Raw genomic sequence first — 25,191 nt, forward strand, 5'->3', positions numbered from 1 at the left:
CATACCTAGTATGAGATAATGGCCGTACTGTAAGACCACTTTCTCATACAGTACCATTTTGAAATGTAATATTTTTTCGTTAATGTTTCCTATAAATTCATCAGATGTTGGTAAGGACATTATTGCATAAGAAAACTATAAACAGTAAGGCCAACATTACATGGAAAAAAGCTCGTTATGTGGTATCAATACTATATTGTTGTATATTGTTGTATTCAGCGTTGTCTTAGGAGAGTTGATTGTCAAATCACGAGTGGGGAAATTTGCAATAGTTGTTGTGATTCGCGGACTGCATATTAAAGGTAGAGGAGTAACGCTCCATGTCGTAACGACAGTTGTCTTACAAAATGTTATCAATTAATTACGAGTTACAATACCCCTTAGCGATAAATGTAATTGTCTTTCAATATAATATTTGAACAAAAATATTTGTTTAGCCTTTTTGGAGCACCCCAAAGTACTTAACTATGTCAGGTCAACAGACGAAAAAGCTTTTTAGGTCATCCGAACGATAGGCTACACAGTAATTTCAAGTGAGTTCTTTTCACCATTTATTGATAGTTTAACATAATTTAATCAAGAGACACAATCTCGGATTCAAGGAATTTTCTTTACTAATCACCCACAGAGGAAACTTGAATAGAAAACAAAACAAACAGGGATAAGGAATAAAACAAAGAAAGATAAAAGTGGGGATCTTGGCTAGCACCATTTGGCCAGAAAACCAACATTGTTGGCTTAGGTTAACTTAATATGGAACGTAGGGCAACTGGGCGTGATTGTAATTTAATAGAATTTCCCCCTCAAGTAGAACCAATCCATACTTAGCATTATGAGATGGATTTTAGTCTTTGTTTGATGACGGCAAAGGCCTGTTCTGGTTTTCCAGGCAGCAATTTGCAGTGAGAAAGCCTCAAGGCTGGAGGCCTGGACCAAAACCACAGATCTAATGTGCTGCTGCGGCTCTTTGTTGGGATGTCCTTTTTTTGTCCTGAGGGCCTTGTGAGGTCAATGGTTGAGTCCCACCGACTTGACCGCTGGCTCCATAAACCGCCAGATTTTTTTTCTTCTGGCCCACACGCTTGCCACTTCAGAACTCTTCTTAAGCTGGAACTTTCTTGCCTGATCGCTGGTTTCCATAGAACTTTTGGGTTGCTTGTTAAGATGCCTCTTGCACCCTTGCTTGCTCAAGCAGAACTAAATAGCGGGGTGTCGGCAACCGAGCTCCCACTGCCGGCCTCCTTGGGTGGTTGTCAAGACAATATGGAATAATATCCTTTGTTTAACAAATGCGAGATAACAAACCTCATGCGTAGTTGCAACCAGATAATTCAATCACTGTAAATATTTAACTAAAGTATATTATGGGATTCAATGCATATATTTGAGATTGATTCATCTTTTTTTTTCTTTTTAAACAAACAACAACAAAACAGAATGCTGACCCAACATCTTTTTTTTCCCTGCAGGATGAGTACCAGTTCTGCTACCAAGCTGCTCTGGAGTACTTGGGTAGTTTTGACCACTATGCAACATAGGCAAAGACACAACAGAAGAATAAAAGTAAACAAGCAAAGATCCACACCAACAAGGACAAACAACAAAACAACAACAAAAAGAAAAAAAAAACAACGACAAACCTGTGTCTAACAACGGCCTCGCTCTTACGGCCGAAGAGCCACGCTGGACTCTCCATGTGTAATCCGTATACTTACCTCAGTGTTCCAAGTGTGAAGGACGTATAATACTACATATGTGTCGTGGTCAGCTATCTCCAATACCAGTCAAAGTCGACAACAGGACGTGACGATTCTCTCTGTGTAGACGTGTACGAAAAGAAACACGCAAAGAGCCTGGATATTTGCTGCACCCTTCAATGGGCTTTTTAATCCTCAACTTTCTATCTATTGCTTTGGTGTACTCAAAGGAGTGCAACGGTCAATGTTTTTTGTGTACGTCAGCCACTTTCCAAGCGGACGTTCCTGAGACCCGACGCACAGTGCCAACACGAGTTTGATCGCCCGTCAACGGGAACTGTAATGTCACGCCAAGAGAGACTCCGAATATTACGGACCGGGCTGGTCGCCGCCGCCTTCAATGAAACTCGCTTGCCGTTTGTTCTCCTTCATGTTCCTCCTCTTCTCCACGCCGGGCCCGTTTGGTCAGCTACCGATAGAGATGCTGGTCAAGGATGTTTTCTAGTTTTGGTTAATGGTTATTTTAGTGTGTGTGTGTTTGTTTGGTTATTTTTCATGATCATTGCCTTACGCTGATTTGTGGTTTAACATGCTGCTTCACTTACATGCTTAACTGCGAATATCCCACGCGGGCGGGGGGGGGCGGAAGCACCTCTGAACGGCACCACAGAAAATGAATTCTGACTCCATTGGCAGAAAAAAATGCTCATTTTACATATTTACCCTGTGCACATCCATGACCATTACCACGTGATGAAAGGCGCCAACACCATGACCGAGGGCAGGAAACCATAGTAAACAGTACTCCTACTGGGTGAGTCCGGTAAACTGTAAACAACAAAAAAAAGCTATAATAATCAATACTGTTGGCAATGAATAGTCAAATGAAGATTGTCAGCTGTCAGATGAAGTGGGTCACATTGTTGGAAAGCACAAAGTGGTATTAAGAGAAACTGAGGATAACGTTAGCAGGGCTAGCTATCAGTTCTTCATAGCTGGTTGGGTTACCGTTACGCATTGCCAGGGGAAGTACTTCATGATGGGAAAGGTAAGACATTAATGTTTGCTGATGCCATTAAATTTCAAAATGACTGTAACCAAAAGCTTCTCAAGTTGTTAATCATTTGTATTTCAGCTAACTTATTTGTAGCTACTGTACATTGAGTTTCTTTGACGTGACTCATACCTACTTAACATAAAACTTAGCATTTTTAGGAATATTTTGTACCACAATCATAGAAAAAAATGCTAGGTGTATCGACATTTCGTTCTGTGTACATTGTTACAAAGAATGACAATACAAAGGAAATTATTATTATTATTATTAAAAGGATTTTCTGAAATTAGCTAAACAATCTACCATCTGCAAGATAAAATATTTTTGCTTGTTTGAAGTGTACTTTTTTTCTTATTTGACTACAAAAATCAAGTTTAAAATCAGCATTTTTTCTGTCAATAGAAGAAGATTTGATTATTTTTGGTGTGAGTGAATTAGCAATTCAGAGGTAATCAAAAAAGGACAGAAACAATTTTGTTGTGCGGTGTTTTCTTGAGATATAAGTAAGGCAAGTAACAGAGTAGCATTTCTACAAAGGTCCAAAAACTCTCTTCAAATCAAGTTGTAAGTGAACAATTTTACAAAAGAAATAGTCTTTTGTCAAACACGAGGAAAAAATAATAATTTACATTAACAAAAGTGAAAAGTTTAGCTTTAGCTAATTCTGCTTGGATTCATTCTAAAATGCAAACAGCTATCGACAGGCTGACGAAAGGATCCTATGTTGCGGTGTTGAAACCATTTTTTAAAAATGGTGGTGCATGGATGTAGACTAACCAACTAACACCCACAGTTTTTTGTAACCCTTAGCTGATCTTACTTATATGGTTGCAAGTGAGTCACAACAGCAGTATTGGAATTTTTTTAATAAAACATAACTATACTGTGTACGCTGGTGCAGCCAAGTCATAAATTTCATAAAGTCAAATCAGGAAATGCACACACTCCCCTCCAGTTTGTTTTTGCCTTTTTGTATGATCTATTGGGAACCAGCTTTGCTTTTTTTCCTAGATACAAGATTAGATTAAACCAGGGGTCAGGAACCTGTGGCTCTAGAACTGTGTGTGGCTCTTCAACACCGTCCTAGTGGCTCCTTGGAGCTTTTTCAGAAATGTTTGAAAATATGTAGCAGCGAAATATATACTGTTTGTTCTTTTCTGTAGGACAAACATGGCGAACCTTTACCAATGTTTTAAATATATTTTGAAAACATTAAAAATAGATCTATGAGACATTCAATATATAAATCCCCATTTTCTCTTTGTTTAAAAACTGGTTTATATAAGGCTTTCAATTCCGACTCCAGACATTTGTTTTGGGGTCTGGGTCTTTCAAAATTTGGAGTTGCTGACCTCAGGTCCAAACAAATTAAAAACTATCTCAAGGGATCATCGCACAAAAATGGTCTGTCTGACTTTTCAAAATCCCATGTACAGAAGATTCCAAAGCGACCCCCAATCAAATTTGGCGGCTAATCCGGAAGAACGGCGCGACAAATTGATGAGATTGAACACAATTTTGTACATAAGGCCCGACGGGCCCAGCACAAGACAAAACGGGCCGACTGGATGTGATGTGGTACTCAATGTCGCAAAAACAAGCCTTATCGTGTCATATTTATTTTGTGTGATTTTTTTGGAAAGATATTTATGAATCTATTTTGTTACGCTTATTGACCGATTTGAAGTATTTAGCTGGTAACAATAACAGTATATGTGTGATATGTTTTTCTCTTTTTTATTTTGGCTTTGTTCCTTGCTCTTTTTTCATTTTTAAGTTGTTTTTACTTTGTGCTCTATTGCAAAGTATGCCCTCTGTGTAGGGTGCTCTTTGATACTGATCACTGATGTCCAAATATTAGCTAGCGACATATTTTAGAGGAAGGCCTACTCCACGTTTACAGCGATAACCTTTCGATGTCCTGAAACGCCCCCCTGCCTCCCTGTTTTCACCCCCGTAGCAGAAGCGAGGGTAATTATAGGTCACGGGGCATCAAAGGCAGGCATGTCAAAATAAGTTTGGCTCGGGGGCCAGATACAGACTTTATGATCCAAGGTGGGCCAGATCAGTAAAAGAAAGTCAACTCCAAATTTTTAGCTTGGTTTTTCAGCATGATGTTTTATCATTCTGCCTACATGAATAACCTACACTACATAATATAATCACAATGGTATGTTTTATAATTATTCACAAACTATGGGGAAACCAGAGGCTCATTTTTGGCATTGAATGTGTTAAGTGGTTTATTTTAACAGTTGGGTGAATGCAGTTTTACACCTGAACCAATTCACAGCGCTATACGAACTCAACACCGGAGAGATGATTTATTTTAAAAAGCATACCTTTTGATTGTGATATATGACCTAGAGATCCGTTTTTTTCTTTTTTTAAATAGTCAGAAATTTATGGCGGGCTGGATTAAATCATCCAATGGGCCGGATCCGGCCCACTGCTGTATGTTTGACATGCCTGTTCAAAGGGGATGGTCGCTTCTAGTGTACTGAAGCAGGCGGTAGCACATGTACTTTGGAAAGGTGACTCAGCTGCATATCTTAATTTAAAAAAATCTTATATAAAGTCAATGTGAGGTCTAGAGGTCTTGACAGTGTGTGACATATATGAAAATATGTTAATCGTTCACTTTCTAACCAATTGTTGAGTCTGGAGAGCTGGTGAGGTAGATTGACGCAATTGTGAGTTGAGGGCCATCCTCCTACACTCCTGTACCTATTCTTTCCTTTACAAACATAGATGTAGATATAATATCTTGACTTTTTATTAAAAGCAGATGATTGGATGTACAGCACAATGTTTTTTATTATTATTTTAAGGTCTTATATGTTTGAGAATCAGTTAGTTGAAGCCAATGATGGTGTCTTGCAGTCATCCGTCAGTTTGTGAGGTAACATCACTCACGAAACAATATACGGTATGTTAAATGTACTCTCCGAGATAATTGTCAAAGTGTCCTTGGGCAAGACACTCCTAATGCCCTTGATAAACAGGTAGGCGCCTTGCATGGCTGAAGCCGCTACCGGTGTGTGTGTGTGGGTGCGTGTGTGTATGAATGGGTAAGTGTGAAAGCGGTTTGGGAGGTCTTCAGTGACTTGAAAAGCGCTATATAAATTCAGTCCACATACCACTTACTTACTTACCACTCATTATTGTAAATATGCTGAGGTCTGGTCCATTTCTGAAGAGCCAGATGATGCTGTACATCAAAAAGAACCAGGTGCTGTATCTGAGTCTGATCAGGAGGCTTTCTGCTGCTACCGATAACCATGGAAACCAGTACTATATTTTTTGTGTGGGTGAGCAGTTTCAATATTTAAAAAAAAAGCCGCAGCGTCTTGTATGGAAATCACTTTAAAATAAATATCTTTTAAAATAAGATATTTTTTCAGGATGATATGAACTAAAATAATACACAATTCACTTGATGATTAGATGATTGAAATTACAATACCACTTTTCAGTCATTTATTCCTGACATAAATGGCCACCAGATGACGCTAAAAGATCTGGTTTTTGGGTTTAGTATGGACATCCATTACAAATACAGCACAGTACTGTAATGTACTAAGCCTGGATTGATGCCATAACATTAGTATTTGCCTATCTTTATTAGTTTGTCGAAACATTCTTAACTTTGAATTAAGATGTTGATTAACTATTACAAATATAATCCGGGAGATTGAGCCCCTTTTTCAGCCCTGGAGTTTTCTATTTAAAGCCAGCCCACTTGGCCTCAGAGGAGGAATTGGAATGAATGGAACAGCAGCGAGCCCTGTATTTTATAGGGAAGAAATTCAGGTATATATTAAGTTAACAGAAAACACTTTACTGTTTTAATTCAAAAGAAATTTGTATGAAGATTCTGATGTAGATGAAAACATACTTACCTGTCTACGGTAACAGTCGTTCGAAATCAAAATTGCATTTGCCTTCCCGACAGATTGTTAGGCTTACACTCAACTCTTGTAATTTTTCTGAAATAGTAGTATAATTATAAGTTATTTCATGATAGTAATGTAATATTTCACTTTTAACCATCTAAACATTATTATTATCATGTTTTACGACCCATCATCTTTGAACATTTTGACACTGTGAAGTGCATGAAGGCAGAGAAAGGTAAGAACAAGAACGACTCTGAAAGAAATCTATAAAACTAGGAAATTATCATAGCAAGTCATTTGATGGACAAGCTTGAAACTTTAAAAGTGATTTCCATTTAAACGTTGCTGCTCTAATCAAGAAAAACAAGGCAATAATCTGAACACGGGTGTGGAAACAGTCACGTTTTTTCTATAATACCTGCTCGCAAAAGCAATGTGAAATATTATTGTTATTTGATGAACCAAGAAGTTGCCTGCAATAGTGATTGGTCGTTCTCCTTCTATATTTTTACAATTTTTACTAAAAAGTAGGCCAGCCTACAGACATAGTCTCACCAGCGTGTCTTGGGTCGCCCCCGTGGCCTCCTGCCGGTGGGACATGCCAGGAACACCTCCCAAGGGAGGCATCCAGAAGGCATCCTTTTCAGATGTCCGAGCCACCTCAACTGGCTCCTTTCAATGCGGAAGAGAAGTGGCTCAACAAAGAGTCCCTCCTGGATGACTGAGCTTCTCACCCTATCACTAAGGGAGAGCCCAGCCACCCTGCAGAGGCAAATCATTTCAGCCATTTGTATCCTGGATCGTGTTCTTTTGGTCATAACCCACAGTTCATGACCATAGGTGAGGGTAGGAACGTAGATCGACCGGTAGATCGAGAGCTTGGCCTTTCGGCTACAGCTCCCTCTTCACCAAGAGAGACCGGTACAGGGTCCGAATGATGGCAGACACTGCACTGACCCGTCTGTCTATCTCTCGTTCCAAACAAACCCACACTCGAACTCCTCCACTTGGGGCAAGATCTCATCCCCAAACCGGAGGGAGCATGCCACCCTTTTCCGACTGAGTAAAGGGTCTCGGACTTAGAGGTGCTGATCCTCATCCCGGCCGCTTTACACTCGGCAGCGAATTGCTCCAGTGAGAGCTGAAGATCACGGACTTAGGAAGCCAACAGCACCACGTCATCTGCAAAAAGCAGTGACGCAATGCTGAATTACTGTTTAATTAATAACTGTTTAATGAATTAGAATTACTTAACTCTGAGGAGTAAATAAAAGTTATGAACAGAATTGGTGACAAATGGCAGCCCTGGCGGAGTCCAACCATCACCGGGAACGAATCTGACTTACTGCCGGCAATGCGGACCAGATTCTGGCACAGGGCATACAGGGACCGCACAGCCCGGATAAGACTGTGCGGTACCCCATACTCCTAAAGTACCCCCCACAGGGCCTCGCAAGGAACACAGTCGAATGCCTTCTCCAAGTCCACAAAACACATGTAGACTGGATAGGCAAACTCCCATGCACCCTCAAGGACCCTGCAGAGGGTGTAGAGCTGGTCCAGTGTTGCACGGCTGGGAGGAAAACCACACTGCTCCTCTTGAATCCGAGATTCGGCCTCCTGGCAGACCCTCCTCTCTAGTACCCTTGAATAGACCTTACCAGAGAGACTGAGAAGTGTGATTCCCCTAATTCGGTTGGTATATTTCATTATTATAGGTATTATATAATTAAAAAAACATCCGGGGAACATTTGGGAGCCGAAAGAGCCGCCTCTTTTCAGTGAGCCGAGCCGAAAAGGCCGGTTCTTTAAAACGAGGCGGAATTTCTAACGCTGCTCCGTATCAACCAAAGGTAATTACGTCACAGTATGATTCGTTAAACAATGAAAGGAACAGCATACTTTGTGTTCAGGTCATACACTTACACAAATCGTTTTCTTTGTTCTTAAATTTAGAAGCCATGCAAAATTAGGCACCACACCAGAAGACTCCTCAACAGCTGCAGAAGTGATGTTGGCCATTTCATGGCAGAGCACAACATACCTCCAACAGTTGCCGATCACTTCACAAAGCTTTAATACTTTTCTGTCCCTGTTAAATAGTCTGTTTGCAATTTTAAATAAAAGCATCAATGGTTGGTATTGTGGTTTGGTTTACAAAATAGAAATGCCAGCTATTTTTTCCTCCAAAAATATCTTTATTTACAAATTTAAATTTAAAGTGTTAACAATGGATATTTTAGTTACGCTGATAAAAACCGTTCCTGATTGTATTTTTTTATTATTATATTTTTTATTTTGTTATTAAGAATATGTACAGAGTGATGTAACGAAATACGTGTACGATATAATATGTTAAACTAAATAAACAGGTTGTGTATGGTGTAATTTTTTTGTATTTTGTTTGACAGGTATGTGTTCAGTACATTGCAAAGCGCTTTAGGAGGTCTTCAGTGACTTGAAATGCGCTATAAAATGCAGTTCATTTACCATTTGATAAGAAGAAACGACGGAGTTATCACAATCGGTGATCGCGAAGCCGGTTACTACATCTCACGGTAACCAACAGCAACCGTTGCCATAGTGGGCAAACAGAACTGCACTTGCGTTCTCTATCATTGGTCCACTTCCCGGAAAATCCCACCCCCTTTCTGGCTCCTGATTGGTTCATACTGCTCGACGCGACTCGTCCCCTAACTTGGCGTGCGTTCTCACTCTTGTTGCCTCGCAGGTATGAAGCGTCGCACAAGTAGTTTCTTTTTGCACATTTTGCAATTTTTGCACTCATTTGGGATCAGCTTTGAGCTCATGTGAGCGGATTTGTGCGTGCCGTGACTTTGCAATGAGTTTCAAGGGCAGGAAGTTCTCGCTGGACAGCTCTGTGTAAGTGAGGAAATTGACATTGTTTTTCGTTTCGAACGGGAAAGATTAACAACAGCAAGACGCTTTTCTTTTTCCAATTGTATCTTAAATGTTTGCGAGTTTTTTTTAAATACCTTTACGACCGCCTCTAGATTAGTTATTATATCCGTGCCAATTTATGTCACACAATAATTGCAAAAGGCGGCACAATCCCACAGTTGAAATAGTCAATAGTTACAGACTAGTAATAACTGAAGTGCGGTCATATTTAAACCAACATCGCGTCCACCGTTTGATAGGCAGAGCGGAAAGGCATTACTTAAATTGTAACATAGGAAAAAACGTTTTTACTGTCACACCTTAACTTATAAAAGCCGCAATTGATAAGAATGTTCAATAGATAGGTCACCCTCGATTGTGAGAAAAAGCTACTGAGAAAAAATATTACTGTACTTGATGGCTTGACTTGCTGTTAGCTTGTTATTACTACACTAATTCTTTGTTTGAGGCTGAATTGTGCAAGGAAACCAAATCCTTAGTTTCTCCTTCGCCCTCTGCTATGAGGCAAGAGAATTGTGTGCCTCACTCTGCATCTGCAGACGCCCAGCACAGTAATACAGTGCAGTGAAAAAGTATTTGCCCTCCTCCTTATTTCTGTGTTTTTTTTATTTTTATCACTTGCAAAATTTTCAGATGATCAAACAATTTTAATGTCACGCAGAGAACACCAAAGGAAATACAAAATGCAGGTTTGAAATGTTGATTCTATTTATGGAGGCACAAAAACAATCAAAACCATACGTGAAAAAGTAGTAAGCCCCCTGAACCTAATAGTGAGTTGGGCCAGCTTTGGCAGCGATAACAGAAATCAAACGTTTACGATAATTGGTAATGAGCCTTTCACAACACTGTGAAGAAAATTTGGCCCACAATTCTTTGCAAAATGGTTTAAAATCTGCTATATTGGATATTCTCTTAGCATGACCTGTTCGTTTGAGGTCACATCACAGCATCTCAATTGGATTTAAAAATGGACTTTGACTTGGCCACTTCAGAACCTTCCCTTTTTTTGAGACATTCAGAGGTGGAGTTGCCAGTGTGTTTCGGATTATTGTTCTGAAGCATAATCCAAGAGCACTTGAGTTTGAGGGCATGTACTGATGGCTGGACGTTCTCCTTCCGGATCTTCTGGTAAAAAAAACCAATTCATTATTCTGTCAAACACAGAAAGTTGTCCAGGTCCTGCAGCAAAGAAGCCCCAGACCAATACACCGCCACCACTTTGCTTTACTGTGAGCATCATCTTTTTTTCAAATGCTGTGCCATTTTTACACCAGATGTAACGAGCTCCACACCTCCCCAAAAAAATTACAATTTTGACTCATCAGTCCAAAGATTGTTTCTCCCAAAGTCTGAGGATAAGGAAGATTCTTTTTGACAAATGTGAGACGACTCTTTGTGTTCCTTTTTGACAGAAGTGATTTTCACCCAGAAACATGCCATTTTTGGCCAGTGTATTTCTTATAGTGGGGTTATGAACACTGACCTTAACTGAAGCCGGTGAGGCCTGCAGTTCCTTAGATGTTTTTTGAGGTTCACTGATAACTTCCTTTCTTCATGCTAAATATAATTTGGAATCTACATTTACACATTTTTTTATTTAATTTTCAAACAAAATGTGTTTAAGTGCAGTGCTGCAATTATTGGAAACAAAATAAAGTTAATTAAGGAAGTATGAAAAAAGATAAACACGTACGTAAAAATAATAAACTTATCTGCCAGCAAATCCCAATTACTTGAAAAGATAATGGTATTTTTATTTTGTTTTCCTAAATGTGTCAAACATAATCATTTGTAGCGTGATACACAATAAAGTAGTTTTAGAGTTTTAAAAGATTAAAAGTGAAAATACAAAATATCAAAATAACAAATAGGAAATTTAATAGAGCAAAATTGTTTGGGATATTTATTTTTTTAAACATACTATTCCTCAATCATTATAAATTTCAATTTTTCCAGTGTAATTATCAAAGGGAGAGTGTGTAAAACTTGACCACTGGATGATTTTGTAAGATGTAAGGCAACCAGAAAAGAGTGCTTAAAAAGCACAATGAAGAATACAAACTAAAGGGACTCGAAGTGACCAAAGCGCACCATTTTACTGCTCACTTTATGCCCAGCCAATTTGAGGACTTGGGTTACCCGTAGTAGGAAGATGGCAAACAATTATGTCAACTTCCTTTAGGTGAGGTTCATTCGATGTAAAACAAATGTTAATTTCTCAACCAATGAGTAGTTAAAAAAATGCACATGTATTTTTTGTTTATTATTTAAATCAGTTTTGTGGTTTTTAATGAATTACATTTTTTTCCAACACTATTGGGCACTAAATAAAACACACCGTCCCTTTAAACCTGTATGTTTCTTGAGATCTAAACTAACACTGGTACTGTATGTATATTATATCGAGTATTTGTGTGCTTTTCCACACTACAATAAGGTCTTGGATTTCATAATAAAGAATCGTGTCAAATGTTTCTTCAATGCAAAACACAATTCAACAATTTCCCTTCTCTGGATGCGTTTAGCTCCCATGATGCAATGGGCCGCCTAAACTGCCGCAGAGGGTCCACCCAGAAGCTCTTAAAAAAACACAGGTCGAGTGTGGACGACGGCGAAGTGGAACTCCAGGAGGATATGTTAAGCATTAATTCCAACGGCACCCTAACTACCAGGTTGGTTCCACCTACAATCACGAGGAAGCGTCACTCATAATTGCTGGTTTCCTTATCTGAGGAATGGTCACGCATAATTTTTTTTTGTCTTTATCTGCTTCATCTTGACATTTTGGTGTCTTCAGAGACAAGACAGCAGCAGAGGAAAGCATAGATCGGCCCGACGGAGTCATCAGCAAAAATGTACTTCCTGTTTCCTTCATTCATATTTTGGAACATACTGTATTAGACACAACTAGGAAATTGGGGAAAAAGCAAATCGCTTAGTCATTCACAGAAAACAAGAATTAAAAATAAAAAGTTATTGCTATAAAAGTTTAATAATCTGAATATTCTAATTTAAAAAAAAATGCATTACAAATTTTGAGAAATATTGAAAATTCTCAAAAATAAATATTCATCATTTGATTAGTCCGGTGGGCAGGAACAAGCAGCTCTTTGGCGCTCTCCTGAGGCTCCCTGGCATAAAAAAAAAAGTTTGATAATGGAAAATGATCTGGTTTCTGTAGGGGGACAAACATGATTTACACTATTAACATTTTCCAAATAATATATGCATATATATATATATATATATAGGCATACATACTGTATACAGTATACACACACACACACAGAGAGAGAGAGAGAGAGAGAAGAGAGAGAGAGAGAGAGAGAGAGAAGGAGAGAGAGAGGAGAGAGACGAGAGAGAGAGAGAGAGAGAGAGAGAGAGGAGAGAGAGAGAGAGAGAGAGAGAGAGAGAGAGAGAGAGAGAGAGAGAGAGAGAGAGCAGGGATGTGATTTGACCAAAGTGAAATTATCTGAAAATTAGCGGGGGGGGGGGGGGGGGTGATTGCTAGCTGGGGGGGGGGGGGGGAAACCAGGTAGGACCAGGGCAGTAAAAAGTACAATAAGTATAGGCCCCTACAGTAAAGTGTTGGTTGTAAATGTACACATGAAAATCTATTATTGTAATTGTTAAATATTTATGGCCATTTTTATTACGTTATAATATTTTCGAAAAAAATGGGAAAACTGTCAAATAAATTTGAAAAGTTTACCACCTACCTCAAAATTCACGACTCTATCAGCAACTGGTACAGGTTGTTGGGGTGGATCACGTCTCTTTATTACCGCTTCCGATTGTGATGTCAATAAGGGATGGAGGCCGTAAAGTTTTGGAGTTTTCGTTTGGGGCACCGAAACTTCCAGCGATGGAATAATTTGTCGTTCTTGACTGGAGTTCTTTCACGTGTTTTTTTGCTCTTTGCGTGACTTTCAAGAGCTTTGAAACCTCTCCCACCATAGTCGATGGTATCATGACACCAAATGCAAAGTGCTTTCCCGGCCACGATCGATCTTCCGAATAAAGTCATTGAACAAATTCGTCACAGTCTTCTTTCCAACATTCGTAGATAATTCCTTCTCCAACCAGTCCCATCGAAACTTGTTTTTTTACAATCTTATCAATTTCTTTAGCTCGCGGGAGCATCTTTGCGTTCGATCACGGACATCTTTCTTTAAAAACACCCGGCAAAAACGTGTGAGAAATGAACAATGGCACACTCCTATAACAAGCGCGTTTATTGGTCAACACGAGACTTCAACCAATCGCAAGTACGTTTCATTTCAGTTACGGAAACACTCAAATGGCATGCTGTCGAGACGAAATCGTTTTTTTTTTTACCAATTAAAACACCGGAAATTTTAAAATTTTATTTTTGGAGATAAAAAAAGCGGAATTCCGCGAATTAGCGGAAAAATCACATCCCTGAGAGAGAGAGAGAGAGAGAGAGAGAGAGAGAGAGAGAGAGAGAGAGAGAGAGGAGAGAGAGAGAGAGAGAGAGAGAGAGAGAGGAGAGAGAGAGGAGAGAGAGAGAGAGAGAGAGAGAGAGAGAGAGAGAGAGAGAGAAGAGAGAGAGAGAGAGAGAGAGAGAGAGAGAGAGAGAGAGAGAGAGAGAGGAATAATATACATTATTTTCAAAAATATATAATTTGTGTTTTTAATTATTTTTCATTTATTACTAAGCATAGACCATCCACAGTGTAAAAATGGAAAATCAGTGTTTGTACAAAACAAGGTTTTTGGGTGCCTTTTTAACTAATAAAATGTTGAAGAAATAGAACAAAAGCTGACAATTATCTGACAACATCTGCTGTCAGGCACAGTCAATATAAAGAGCTGGAATAAAAATAAAGTACAGACGTGGATACACATTAGCTGCAGGTGGGCACAAGCCTCAGGCTTGTGCCGTCTATGGGGGGAATGATATGCCCCATCATGACAGGAGGGGAGAATTTGTGAAGCACAGAGGGCTGAGGCGACCATATTTTTCACATTGTTGGCAAGATGGCAGACTTTGGGGAAGCACACCAAATCTAAAAACATCTTAAACAAGTTTCAAAAAACAGTATTGTTTATTTTAATTAATTAAGTTTTTCTTTACCACTGGGAGGTGCTAACTAATACACACGGTCCCTTTAAGACTTAGTGCCAAGCAGGGAAATAATGAACCATTTTTCTGGAGCTTTAACATGATGGACATTACAAAAAGGGCAACAAGATGGTATTCCTCACAAAAATGCCTGTCCAAAATCCAATATATATTAGCAGAATTATTAGCATATCTGTTAGGCCTTGGATCAAATTTAAAAAAGCAGAGCTTCCACAAATAAATCACATTTTTCATGACATTATGTTCTAGCCAACTTTAAAATAACAAACTTTCACACATACAGTCCAGCATTCCCCCAAAGTACATTCTCATGCTGTTTTCAAACATTTTTTTGGTCCCTCATTAAAATAATGTTAGTAACAATTGCTTAATTAAAATAGGAGATTGGGATTATGTGAATTGAAATTATGTTAATTGTAAACTATAAGTGGCTTGTTAGGGATGCGGGTGTACTGTGCCTTTCGTCAGAAGTCCTATGAAGTAAACTCAGAAATCATTTGAAAAAAATATTAAATACAGAAACCAGCATCTAGGATTCAATATCGTGTGAAAAAGATATTAATGAATTCTCCATTTTGTAATTTGTTTAGCAAAAATATTCTAAGTGACAGTCCTTTTTCTTTGCTCCCTCAGAGTTTCCATAAACACAATGGCAACTTCCACAAACTCTTTCCAGACATCATTGAAGAAGAGAAACTGGCACATAGTGAGTTGAGATCCTTTCTGAAATGTATGTTTTGCAGTGATTTTTCAAATAAGAATTGTTGTATCCACAAACCGGGCAGAAGTAAAGCTTAGCGCACATCAAACGTGCATCACAAAATTAATATTCGAATGAACCTTATTCATCATTTGACAGGCAGAGCAAGAAAGCAATATATAAACTATAGCAAAGAAAACACGTTTTATAGTCTTACCTTAACCTATAAATGAAGTCTACGTGATTTTGTTTTTAAATAAAAGTATCAATAATCAGGTAATACTTGTGAAAGAAAAAGTCCTTGCAACAGAAAAAAACAAAAAATGAATGGATGACTGTGTGTCAGAGCAAAATCCTTGGTTTCACCATCGCCCTCTGCTATGAGGCAAAAGAGTTGTCCGCCTCACTCTGAATCTGCAGATGATCATCACAGTAATATGTTACTTAGCAACTGTATTAATATTATTCTTAGTAGAGAATCCCAATTAAGAGAGAGCTTTGACACTGAATAGATATCCATTTAATACGTTTTAAATTTTGTATTTTCATGATGACAGGTGGGGCACAGTCTCCCCCCGCCTCACCTGACTGCGTATCACTAGATGAATTTTACTGCCTTGGACAAAACCTGTTTCTAATGCAGTTTTAATGCTGTTTTATTTATCCTGCAGCTTTCACTTGCGCCCTGCAAAAGGAAGTTATTTATCACGGCAAACTTTACATTTCGGAAAATCACGTGAGCTTTTACTCGTCCTTGCTGCTCAAAGAAACCAGGGTAAGCAGCAGCAGCAACGCCACGATACATGGCGTTACGTCGCTTTTGAGCCGGCCTGTGTACTTTGCAGGTAGTGATCCTTAAATCCAACATCCAGCAGGTGAAGAAGCAAAATTCAGCTTTGTCCATGCTGTCCATACAAACTGCTGATGACGAGAAGGTTGGATACTGCTTTTTCGATTCAGTTTAAGGCTGCAAGATGGTCCGGGTGTCAAGGTCAAATGAACTGGGGGGGCTCAATAAAAATTTTGACTGCTATCTTGGGGCCAGACTGATTGAATGATGAGAATACAGTGGAACCTCGGTACTCGACCATAATCCGTTCCAGAACCCTGTTCGAAAACCGATTTGGTCGATCACCGAAAATCGTTTTTGCCATTATAAGTAATGTAAAATCAATTTAATCTGTTCCAACATCCTGAACGCTTTACATGAACGTAAACATGAAGCTAACCCAGGCTAATCGTACGTGCGCGTTAGCGTAATCTTCCGTACGAAAGATTACGCTAACATGAACGTGTACAACTAAAAAAATCAGGTCATTTACACGTCATTTAGCACCCGGGTCTCCACAAAAAGTGGTGAGCGGTTAAAGGATAAAGAAAAGAATTATAAATAGGATTTCTTAACGGTCGGCAGAAGCCATGCTGTATTCCTGAAAGAAGGGAAACTCGCACACCTTCTTCATATTTTGATATTATTTCTTTCTTAAATGCAATAGTTGTACGCACTACTCCTCTTTTTTCACCTGTAGCAACTTTGCTGCTTGCACCGACCTTCTTCCGAGACATAATTAGGGGTTAAAACACCCCGTTCACCGATATCTAAAGCGAAAGCAAAAAGAAGTGCGCGCGCACGTCATAACAGTTCTTCACGAGGGGTGGGGGCAATCTACACCCGTACGCAGCTCAGCATCACACCCTAGCGTACCGGCGTTCGACTTCCGATTTGTTGAACGAAAAGCAAAGCAAGAATTTCTCGAAATTTTTGGTCGAGAACCGATTTGTTCGAACTGAGAGGCGTTCGAAAACCGAGGTTCCGCTGTATTTGAAATTACGTAGATAGTGAACCTAATGGAAACTTTTGAAAAGCTACAAATATATTACAATATGATCAGATAAATAAGGCAATATTTTCTGTCATTAAAGTTTAATTCTCCACACGCATGAAAGACAAAATTTTCTTGATATAAAACTTCTTATTACATGATAACATGAACATTACACGGATAGTGTGTATTATTTGGACACTTGATAGCGCGGTATAGTGTAGTCCAACCAAAAACAAATGCTAAAAAGCAAAAGGAAGATTATGAACTACGGATCAAAGTGACTAAAAGACACCATTTTACTTCTCATTTTGCCCAGCCTTTTTTAGGTTTTTGGGTACCTGTACCAGCAAGATAGCAGGAAAAATTTGTTACATGTTATGTAAACAATATATTCATTTCTCGACCTACGAGTATTTAAAATAAAAATACATGCTATATAAAAGTACATGTATTTTTGCTCATATTTTACTCAATATTGTTTTTTTAATGAAAGAAGGTTTTTTTTACCTTTTGGGGGTGCTAAATAATAGACACTGTCCTTTTAAACGAAAAACAACTATTATCCAGGCAGCTTTAGTAGCCAATAGTTTCTATATTAGCAATAGTGGGCCAAATTACATTAAATTAAAAGAAACAAAATAATTCTCAGGAGGACTGTTTTTTTTTCATGTACTCTACTAAAATATTCTTTAAGTAGAATTTGATTGAAATACAATACAATAAAGTGCAAATATCTATGAAGCAAACAATAGTTTCAATAAGGTAATGCATGGTAACAAAATCTGTCATTCCTGGTGTATGATACAGTAATAAATCAAATGATCTCAGGGGCCGTGGAAAACCTTTTCAGGGGCCACATACGGCTTTGACAACAGTGAACCTTGTGCACGTGACTATTTTGTTGTGTCATATTTATTCCATACGGCTATGTTTTGGTTTAAAGAAACACGTAATTTGAAAGAAAAGAAAACGGAATAAAACAAAACCACATTCCATTTCCAACTTGCACACTTCAAACCTCATACCTCATTAAAGTGGCAATAATCCAAACGTGTCTTGAAGGAAGTCATTTAGGGAAAAAAAGTACTGTGATTAAAACAGGGGAAAATGTATTCTATTTCCTTATTTTTGTCTCAGGCTTTTTCTTTCCTCCCACAGTACTTCTTCATCCATTTGAGGAATCGAGATTTGTGCTACAATTTGCTCTGTAACATCTACTCGCATGGCCAAGTGAGTGTTCCAAAAACTGCACCAGCATATTACAAACATTGGGCCCGTTCAAGAAGGAAAAATGTCATACTTCTTTGGGGTGAACACAGGAAGACAGAAGCAGCCCTCATGGCTCCTCAGCAGACAACGAAGCCAACACCAGCATGGTGGGTATCACGTTGAGATACTTCAAAACTTTATTCTATTGGCAAATGATTTAGATAGATAGATAGATACTTTATTCATCCCCGGAGGGAAATTCACATTTCCAGCAGCATCCCTGAGCTGAGAACAGTACAATAATAAAGCCAAAAGAATACAATATACAAATACCCAGTGTGACGTGCAAATGCCCACTGTAGCGTGTTATATAGATTAACTAAATAGTGCTACACAGAATACATATTGCAGTAAGATTTGGTAATATCCAATGTAGGTGGTGTGGTTTAATGTGGGCCTTTACTCTGCCGGGTGGAGTTAAAGAGCCTCATGGCATGAGGAAGAAAAGATCTCTTCAGTCTGTCCGTAGTACAAGACAGTGACAGCAGTCTGTCGCTGAAACTGCTCTTCATTTGCTTTCCTTTAAGGTAATTACTTACTCCAGTAACTCAAGTCTTAATCCATTTCTCCAATTTAAGGCAATTTTCTCTCATTTAAAGTATTTTTTGTCTCGACTCAGAAACATACCCAATACAAATTAGAAAGATATAACTTCAAATAAAAACCACATAAATAAATATTATATTTAACATACTATCGCAGTGGTTAGCGCGTGTGCAGCACAGTTCTGAGGTCATGAGATCGAACCTCCTGTGTGGAGTTTGCATGTTCTCCTCGTGCTTAAGTGGGTTTCCTCCGAGCACTCGGGTTTCCTCCCACATTCCAAAAGCATGCATGTTAGGTTACGTAATTGGACGGTCCAGATTGTCCCTAGGTATGAATGAGTGAGCAAATTGTCTGTCTCTGTGTGCCCTACGACTGGCTGGCAACTAGTTCAGGGTGTCCTCTGCCCACTGCCCGAAGATAGCTGGGATGGGCTCCAGCACCCCCGCAACCCTACTGAGGATAAGAAGTGCAGATAATGGATGGATAATGAAAACAGATTTCATCATGTTCATGTTCTATGAAATATGTTGTATGACTTAAATTTCATGCGCCTTGAAGACCAGATATCTTGGCCAGACATTTTCCAAGAGAAAAACAAACTATTACCAATAAGCTCTACCGCTTTTCCTACTGGTCTGCAGGTCTCCAGTCATTCCAGCAATGACGACAGTATAGACAATGGTATGAGTGAGAAGATTGGTTATCTAGATGATGACATCCCTGGATTGGGCAGGAGAGGTAAGACGAGTGGAAATGGTTTTTAAAAATGGTTAAATGGTTATTAAAAACTCAAGAAACAATTGACCAAATGTTTTCAGAATCAGGGTGCTTTAAAATGAAATACATTCAAAAGAATCAAGCAAATACATCTACAAACAACAAAGACTAGGAATTTGTAACCTGTGGAACGGGGGTCCGCAACCACCGAGCCAAGGACCGGTACCTGGTCGTAGATCGTTTGGTACCAGGCCGCACAGAAAGAAAAAGAAAAATAATAGATTATTATTGTTTTACTGACGACAATAAGTTTAGGTTGAAACGAATGGTCTTTAGTGTCAACGATAATAATGTGGTAAAAGATTGTGTGCGACAGGTTTAGACATGACACTCCAGGGCAAAAAATGTGATAAAAACTTCAAAGAGAAAATAGGATCAAAGACTGTGGATAAATATGCAAAACTATTTAAAACTTAGAGACTGGCTAAGTGCAATTAAAGAATAATGCACTGTAAAAATAGTGTTAAGTAGTCCAGTAACATTTAGCAGCTACAGAAAAAAAAAGTTTCGTATGACATTTGACCGGTTCGTGATACAAAAACCATTTTGGGACTCTCTGCTATGGAGCACCTTATGTTAGAGAAAGAGCATTTGATTAAAAAAAGTGGTTTGGATAAGAAAAAAAATACAGGATCACATTGACCTCCATTTTTCAAAATACTCTTAGGTCAAAACATTTATTATTTTGTCATAGCTTTAACTCAAGAGTCAGTGTTAAGGATCTTTTTCAAATTTAAAACTACGATTCCTGTTTGAAAAGAACTAATGTCATCCGATGTGAAGAAAAAATGTTAGGGCATACAATGGACAATTTTCTCTCGATAATAAGGTTTCTCCCAGTCATCTGTAACATTCTCGATTGCATCTCAGAGCGTCTGGCACAAAGCAAATCTCCAAGTCACGAAGCGGACCGCTTGGCATGTAAGGCCCGAATGTTGATTTCAATCGGCCGGCGGGCAAAGCGGAAATTTTGAAAACAAATTTGTTTTTCTCAATCAGCGTGGTCGTGGTTTTGCATGAAAATGGAGGACGTCACCGCGTTTTTCTTCCTCAGACGAAGAGTGAATTTCAGCGCGGTCTTCTACATCTACTTGATATTGTAAGTCGGCCATCGTTGGCTCCTCGACCACTGAATGATTATTAGCATGCCTCGGCCATTTTTACTGATCGGTGCATTCTGTTTTGTGCGTGGAGGTTGGTTTTGCTTCTGTTGGTGTCTGGCTACATCGGCTTCAGGATGACGGCACTGGAGAGGCAGTTAAACATTTTGAACGAGTTGCACTACGGAGGGTGAGTGCACAAACGCAACATCCAGCAGGCCTGTGCCCGAATAAGCTTAAACCGGTTTAAAGACGTTACTGGCAAGATCAGATTTTTTAAAAAGAGGGAGGGTGGCTGGAGCAGGGCGTCTGTCTAACTGTGTGGCAATAAGGCCGACGGAAAAAAATAAAGCAAGTGATTACATTCCATTGAAGTCGCACCCAAAGTGTGTTTTGCAAAGTCAGAGTGGCGACTGCACTTAAATACCTTAACTCAGTTGGAAACTTCCTGCTTATACTAATCGTGTCTGCAACTCGTTTCATATAAATTTGCAAAAAGATTTTGGCGTTCCCCAAGAGAAATTTCTATTATTGCGGGGTTACGTTCCAAAAAGTAATAGAAACCTATCTGTAGTTTTTAGATATTCTGTTAAACATTTAAACCAAAGAACAAACCCTATTAACAGGTTGGCACATTTGTTCAACAATTAAAAGAACTGTACTTTATCAACTTGTTTTTACAAATAACTTCTGCACTGTCAAGTTATAATTTAAAAAAAATCTTGCTGCTATATTGCATTAATCGTACCAAAAAACAGTTGGAAATATTTCAGGACAGATTCAACTTTTTAACTTTTTGTCACATTCATGTGGACGTTATTGGAAAACAAAATTATTATTTTCCTCTATGATCTTCTACCTTATTGTGGTGGAGGAGTTTGTGTGTCCCAATGATCCTAGGAGCTATGTTGTCGGGGGTTTTAAGCCCCTGGTAGGGTCACCCATGGCAAACAGGTTCTAGGTGAGTGGACAAAACGCAGATCAGAAGACCTCTATGAAGAATAAAAACATTGGTCCACAATTTCCCTCGCCCAGACGCGGGTTAAAAGGGTCCCCTTCTGGAGCCAGGCCTGGAGGTTTTGGTCCGCTGGCAAGCGCTTGGTGGCCGGGCCTTTGCTCACGGAGTCCGGCTGGGCACAGCCCCAAGGGACGACGTGGGTCCCTCTTCCCATGGGCTCACCACCTGTCGGAGGGGCCAAAGGGGTCAGGTGCGGAAAGAGCTGGGTAGGGGCCAGTGGAGGGATCCTTGGCGCGACGATCCCCGGCTACAGAAACTAGCTTTTGGGACATGTAATGTTACCTCTCTGGCAGGGAAGGAGCCCGAGTTGGTGTGTGAGGTTTAGAAGTTCCGACTAGATATAGTCAGACTCACCTCCACGCACGGCTTGGGCTCTGGTACCAGTCCTCTCGAGAGGGGTTGGACTCTCTTCCACTCTGGAGTTGCCCATGGTGAGAGGCGCAGAGCCGGTGTGGGCATATTAGTTGCTCCACGCCTCAGCGCCTGTACGTTGGGGTTCACCCCGGTAGACGACAGGGTAGCCTCCCTCCGCCTTCGGGTGGGGGGACGGGTCCTGACTGTTGTTTGTGCTTATGCACCAAATAGCAGTTCAGAGTACCCACCTTTCTTGGAGTCCTTGGAGGGTGTGCTTGAGATCGCGCCCCCTGGGGACTCCCTTGTACTGCTGGGAGACTTCAATGCTCACGTGGGCATGACAGTGAGACCTGGAGGGGGCGTGATTGGGAAGAACGGCCCCTCTGACCTAAACCCGAGTGGTGTTTCGTTATTGGACTTCTGTGCCCGTCATGGTTTGTCTATAACGAACACCATGTTCAGACATAAGGGTGTCCATATGTGCACTTGGCACCAGGATACCCTAGGCCGTAGTTCAATAATCGACTTTGTCGTCGTTTCGTCAGACCTGCGGCCGCATGTTCTGGACACTCGGGTAAAGAGAGGGGCGGAGCTGTCAACTGATCACCACCTGGTGGTGAGTTGGCTCCGATGGTGGGGGAAGATGCCGGTCCGACCCGGCAGACCGAAGCGTGTTGTGAGGGTCTGTTGGGAACGGCTAGCAGAATCTCCTGTCAGAAGACGTTTCAATTCACACCTCCGGCAGAACTTTGCCCATGTCCCGAGAGAGGCGGGGGACATCAAGTCCGAGTGGACCATGTTCCACACCTCCATTGTCGAGGCGGCTGATCGGAGCTGTGGCCGTAAGATAGTCGGTGCCTACCGCGGTGGCAACCCTCAACCCGTTGGTGGTCACTGGCGGTGAGGGATGCCGCCAAGCTGAAGAAAGAGTCTTATCGGGCCTTCCGGGCCTGTGGGACTCTGGAAGCAGCTGGCAGGTATCAGCTGGCCAAGCGAAAGGCGGCTTCGGCGGTTGCCGAGGCAAAAACTCTGGCATGGGAGGAGTTTGGCGAGGCCATGAAAGCAGACTTCCAAACTGCTTTGAGGAAATTGTGGTCCACCATTCGGCGTCTTAGGGGGGGAAGCGGTGTGCCATCGATACTGTGTATAGTGGCGATAGGTGGCTGCTGACCTCGACCCGGGACGTTGTGAATCGGTGGGCGGAGTGCTTCGAAGACCTCCTCAATCCCACAGACACGTCTTCCTCTGGGGAAGCAGAGCCGGAGGACTCCGAATTGGGCTCTCGTATCTCTAGGGTCGAAGTCACCGAGGTGGTCAAAAAGCTCCACGATGGCAGGGCCCCGGGGGTCGATGAGATCCGCCCGGAGTTCATTAAGGCTCTGGATGTTGTGGGCGTGTCATGGTTGACACGCCTCTGCAACATCGCGTGGACATCGGGGACAGTGCCTCTGGACTGGCAGACTGGGGTGGTGGTTCCCCTCTTTAAGAAGGGGGACCGGAGAGTGTGTTCCAACTACAGGGGAATCACACTTCTCAGCCTCCCTGGTAAGGTCTATTCAGGGGTACTGGAGAGGAGGGTTCGCCAGGAGGTTGAATCTCGGATTCAGGAGGAACAGTGCAGTTTTCGTCCTGGCCGTGGAACACTGGACCAGTTCTACACTCTCTGCAGGGTCCTTGAGGGTGCATGGGAGTTTGCTTGTCCAGTCTACATGTGTTTTGTGGATTTGGAGAAGGCATTCAACCATGTTCCTTGGGAGGCCCTGTGGGGGGTGCTTTAGGAGTACGGGGTACCGCACAGTCTTATCCGGGCTGTGCGGTCCCTGTATGCCCTGTGCCAGAATCTGGTCCGCATTGCCGGCAGTAAGTCAGATTCGTTCCCGGTGATGGTTGGACTCCGCCAGGGCTGCCATTTGTCACCAATTCTGTTCATAACTTTTATTTACTCCTCAGAATTAAGTAATTCTATATTTATTTTTCTGCACTTGCTCTATAAAAGATACATTTACCAACCATTGTAATGTTCTTAAGTTATTTTGGTGTTTCTGAATACCAATATGTTGCCCTTTGGAATGACTTTACAATCGTTTCATGTTTGTGATCAGAGTTTTTTCTGCAGAATAAGTGAGGGCTTGCCAAAGATTGGTGATTCGATACTTTTTGCTAGGGGTTGTATATTTCACCTTGAGCTTGCTCTCATTATTTCTCTGTCTCTATCTTTAGCCATCAAGAAACATAAAAGGGAGCAACAATCTCGAGCAATGTCTTCAAGATGCAGATTTGAAAGGGACATTGTGTTTTTTTTAACAAGTCCTAGTGTAAAAAAAAAGCTATTTATTAAAAAAATATTGAAATGAATAACAACCAAAAATACATCAAATATAACACTGCTTTTTTTAAAAAAAAATTCTTCAATAAATGTGTTTTTATTTTACATGACGCTCACCGAAAGCAGACATTATTGTGTGTTTGTGCTTGGTAGCACTTTTTCAGTTTAATTTCCCAAAGCAGCGACATCCCGTAGTCAAATATTACACAGTGTCCCTTTGAAAAGCAAATTGTTATTTATGTGACGTGAGTCAGAGGAGGAACGTCCTTTTTTCCACACAAAATACATGACTGAGCCTGTCGAGGGCAGTGTTTCCATCCAAATGGAAATGTCTAGACTCTAGACTAGTAGAGCCGCTTCAAATATCAGCTTGATAATTATTCCAAAATCATTCTTGGCACCTGTTACCTGGAATTGTAAATAAAAATGTGTTTCCTAATGCCTACTTTAAAGTGTCCTGCTTATTTCAATGTTAATCTCATAAAATACAAACTCTTGTGCAAGGAGGTTTAAATGCTTGGGGTTTAAGCATGAAAAAAAGTGAATTCACAGCGCAAGTCTATCCCAATAAAATTTCAACATCTGGAATT

At 40.4% G+C, this 25,191-nt stretch overlaps 2 protein-coding genes across 3 annotated transcripts in view; both read left to right on the forward strand.

Moving 5' to 3' along the window:
• Positions 1 to 5,557, forward strand: part of ptprsb (protein tyrosine phosphatase receptor type Sb) — a 157,509-nt gene extending 151,952 nt beyond the window's left edge. For both annotated transcript variants that reach the window (XM_088335831.1, XM_088335820.1), the window contains one exon: positions 1,470 to 5,557. In XM_088335831.1, coding sequence (XP_088191957.1) covers positions 1,470 to 1,538 — 69 coding nt within the window. In that variant the 3' untranslated portion in view covers positions 1,539 to 5,557. The remainder of the gene's footprint in view (positions 1 to 1,469) is intronic.
• A 3,799-nt stretch (positions 5,558 to 9,356) lies between these two features.
• LOC148374391 (uncharacterized) lies at positions 9,357 to 25,046 on the forward strand. Its single transcript, XM_088335874.1, has 13 exons — positions 9,357 to 9,536; positions 12,104 to 12,250; positions 12,376 to 12,433; positions 15,319 to 15,391; positions 16,057 to 16,160; positions 16,231 to 16,320; positions 18,370 to 18,441; positions 18,531 to 18,587; positions 19,668 to 19,764; positions 20,674 to 20,724; positions 20,803 to 20,902; positions 20,998 to 21,093; positions 24,496 to 25,046. Exons 1-13 carry the CDS (start codon positions 9,496 to 9,498, stop codon positions 24,509 to 24,511), a joined length of 1,002 nt encoding a protein of 333 aa, XP_088192000.1. The 5' UTR covers positions 9,357 to 9,495; the 3' UTR covers positions 24,512 to 25,046.
• Positions 25,047 to 25,191: the final 145 nt, after the last annotated feature.

This window comes from Urocampus carinirostris, chromosome 1 (assembly GCF_059441175.1).
Source record: "Urocampus carinirostris isolate Australia breed hairy pipefish chromosome 1, RoL_Ucar_1.0, whole genome shotgun sequence".
Taxonomy (NCBI): Eukaryota; Metazoa; Chordata; class Actinopteri; order Syngnathiformes; family Syngnathidae; genus Urocampus; species Urocampus carinirostris.

Coding starts and splice junctions, on each gene's coding strand:
- LOC148374391 (XM_088335874.1), top strand. CDS start 9,496: ATGAGTTTCAAGGGCAGGAAGTTCTCGCTGGACAGCTCTGT. Junction 16,321..18,369: donor AAACTGCTGATGACGAGAAG/GTTGGATACTGC, acceptor TTCCTCCCACAG/TACTTCTTCATCCATTTGAG. Junction 20,903..20,997: donor TTCTACATCTACTTGATATT/GTAAGTCGGCCA, acceptor TTGTGCGTGGAG/GTTGGTTTTGCTTCTGTTGG.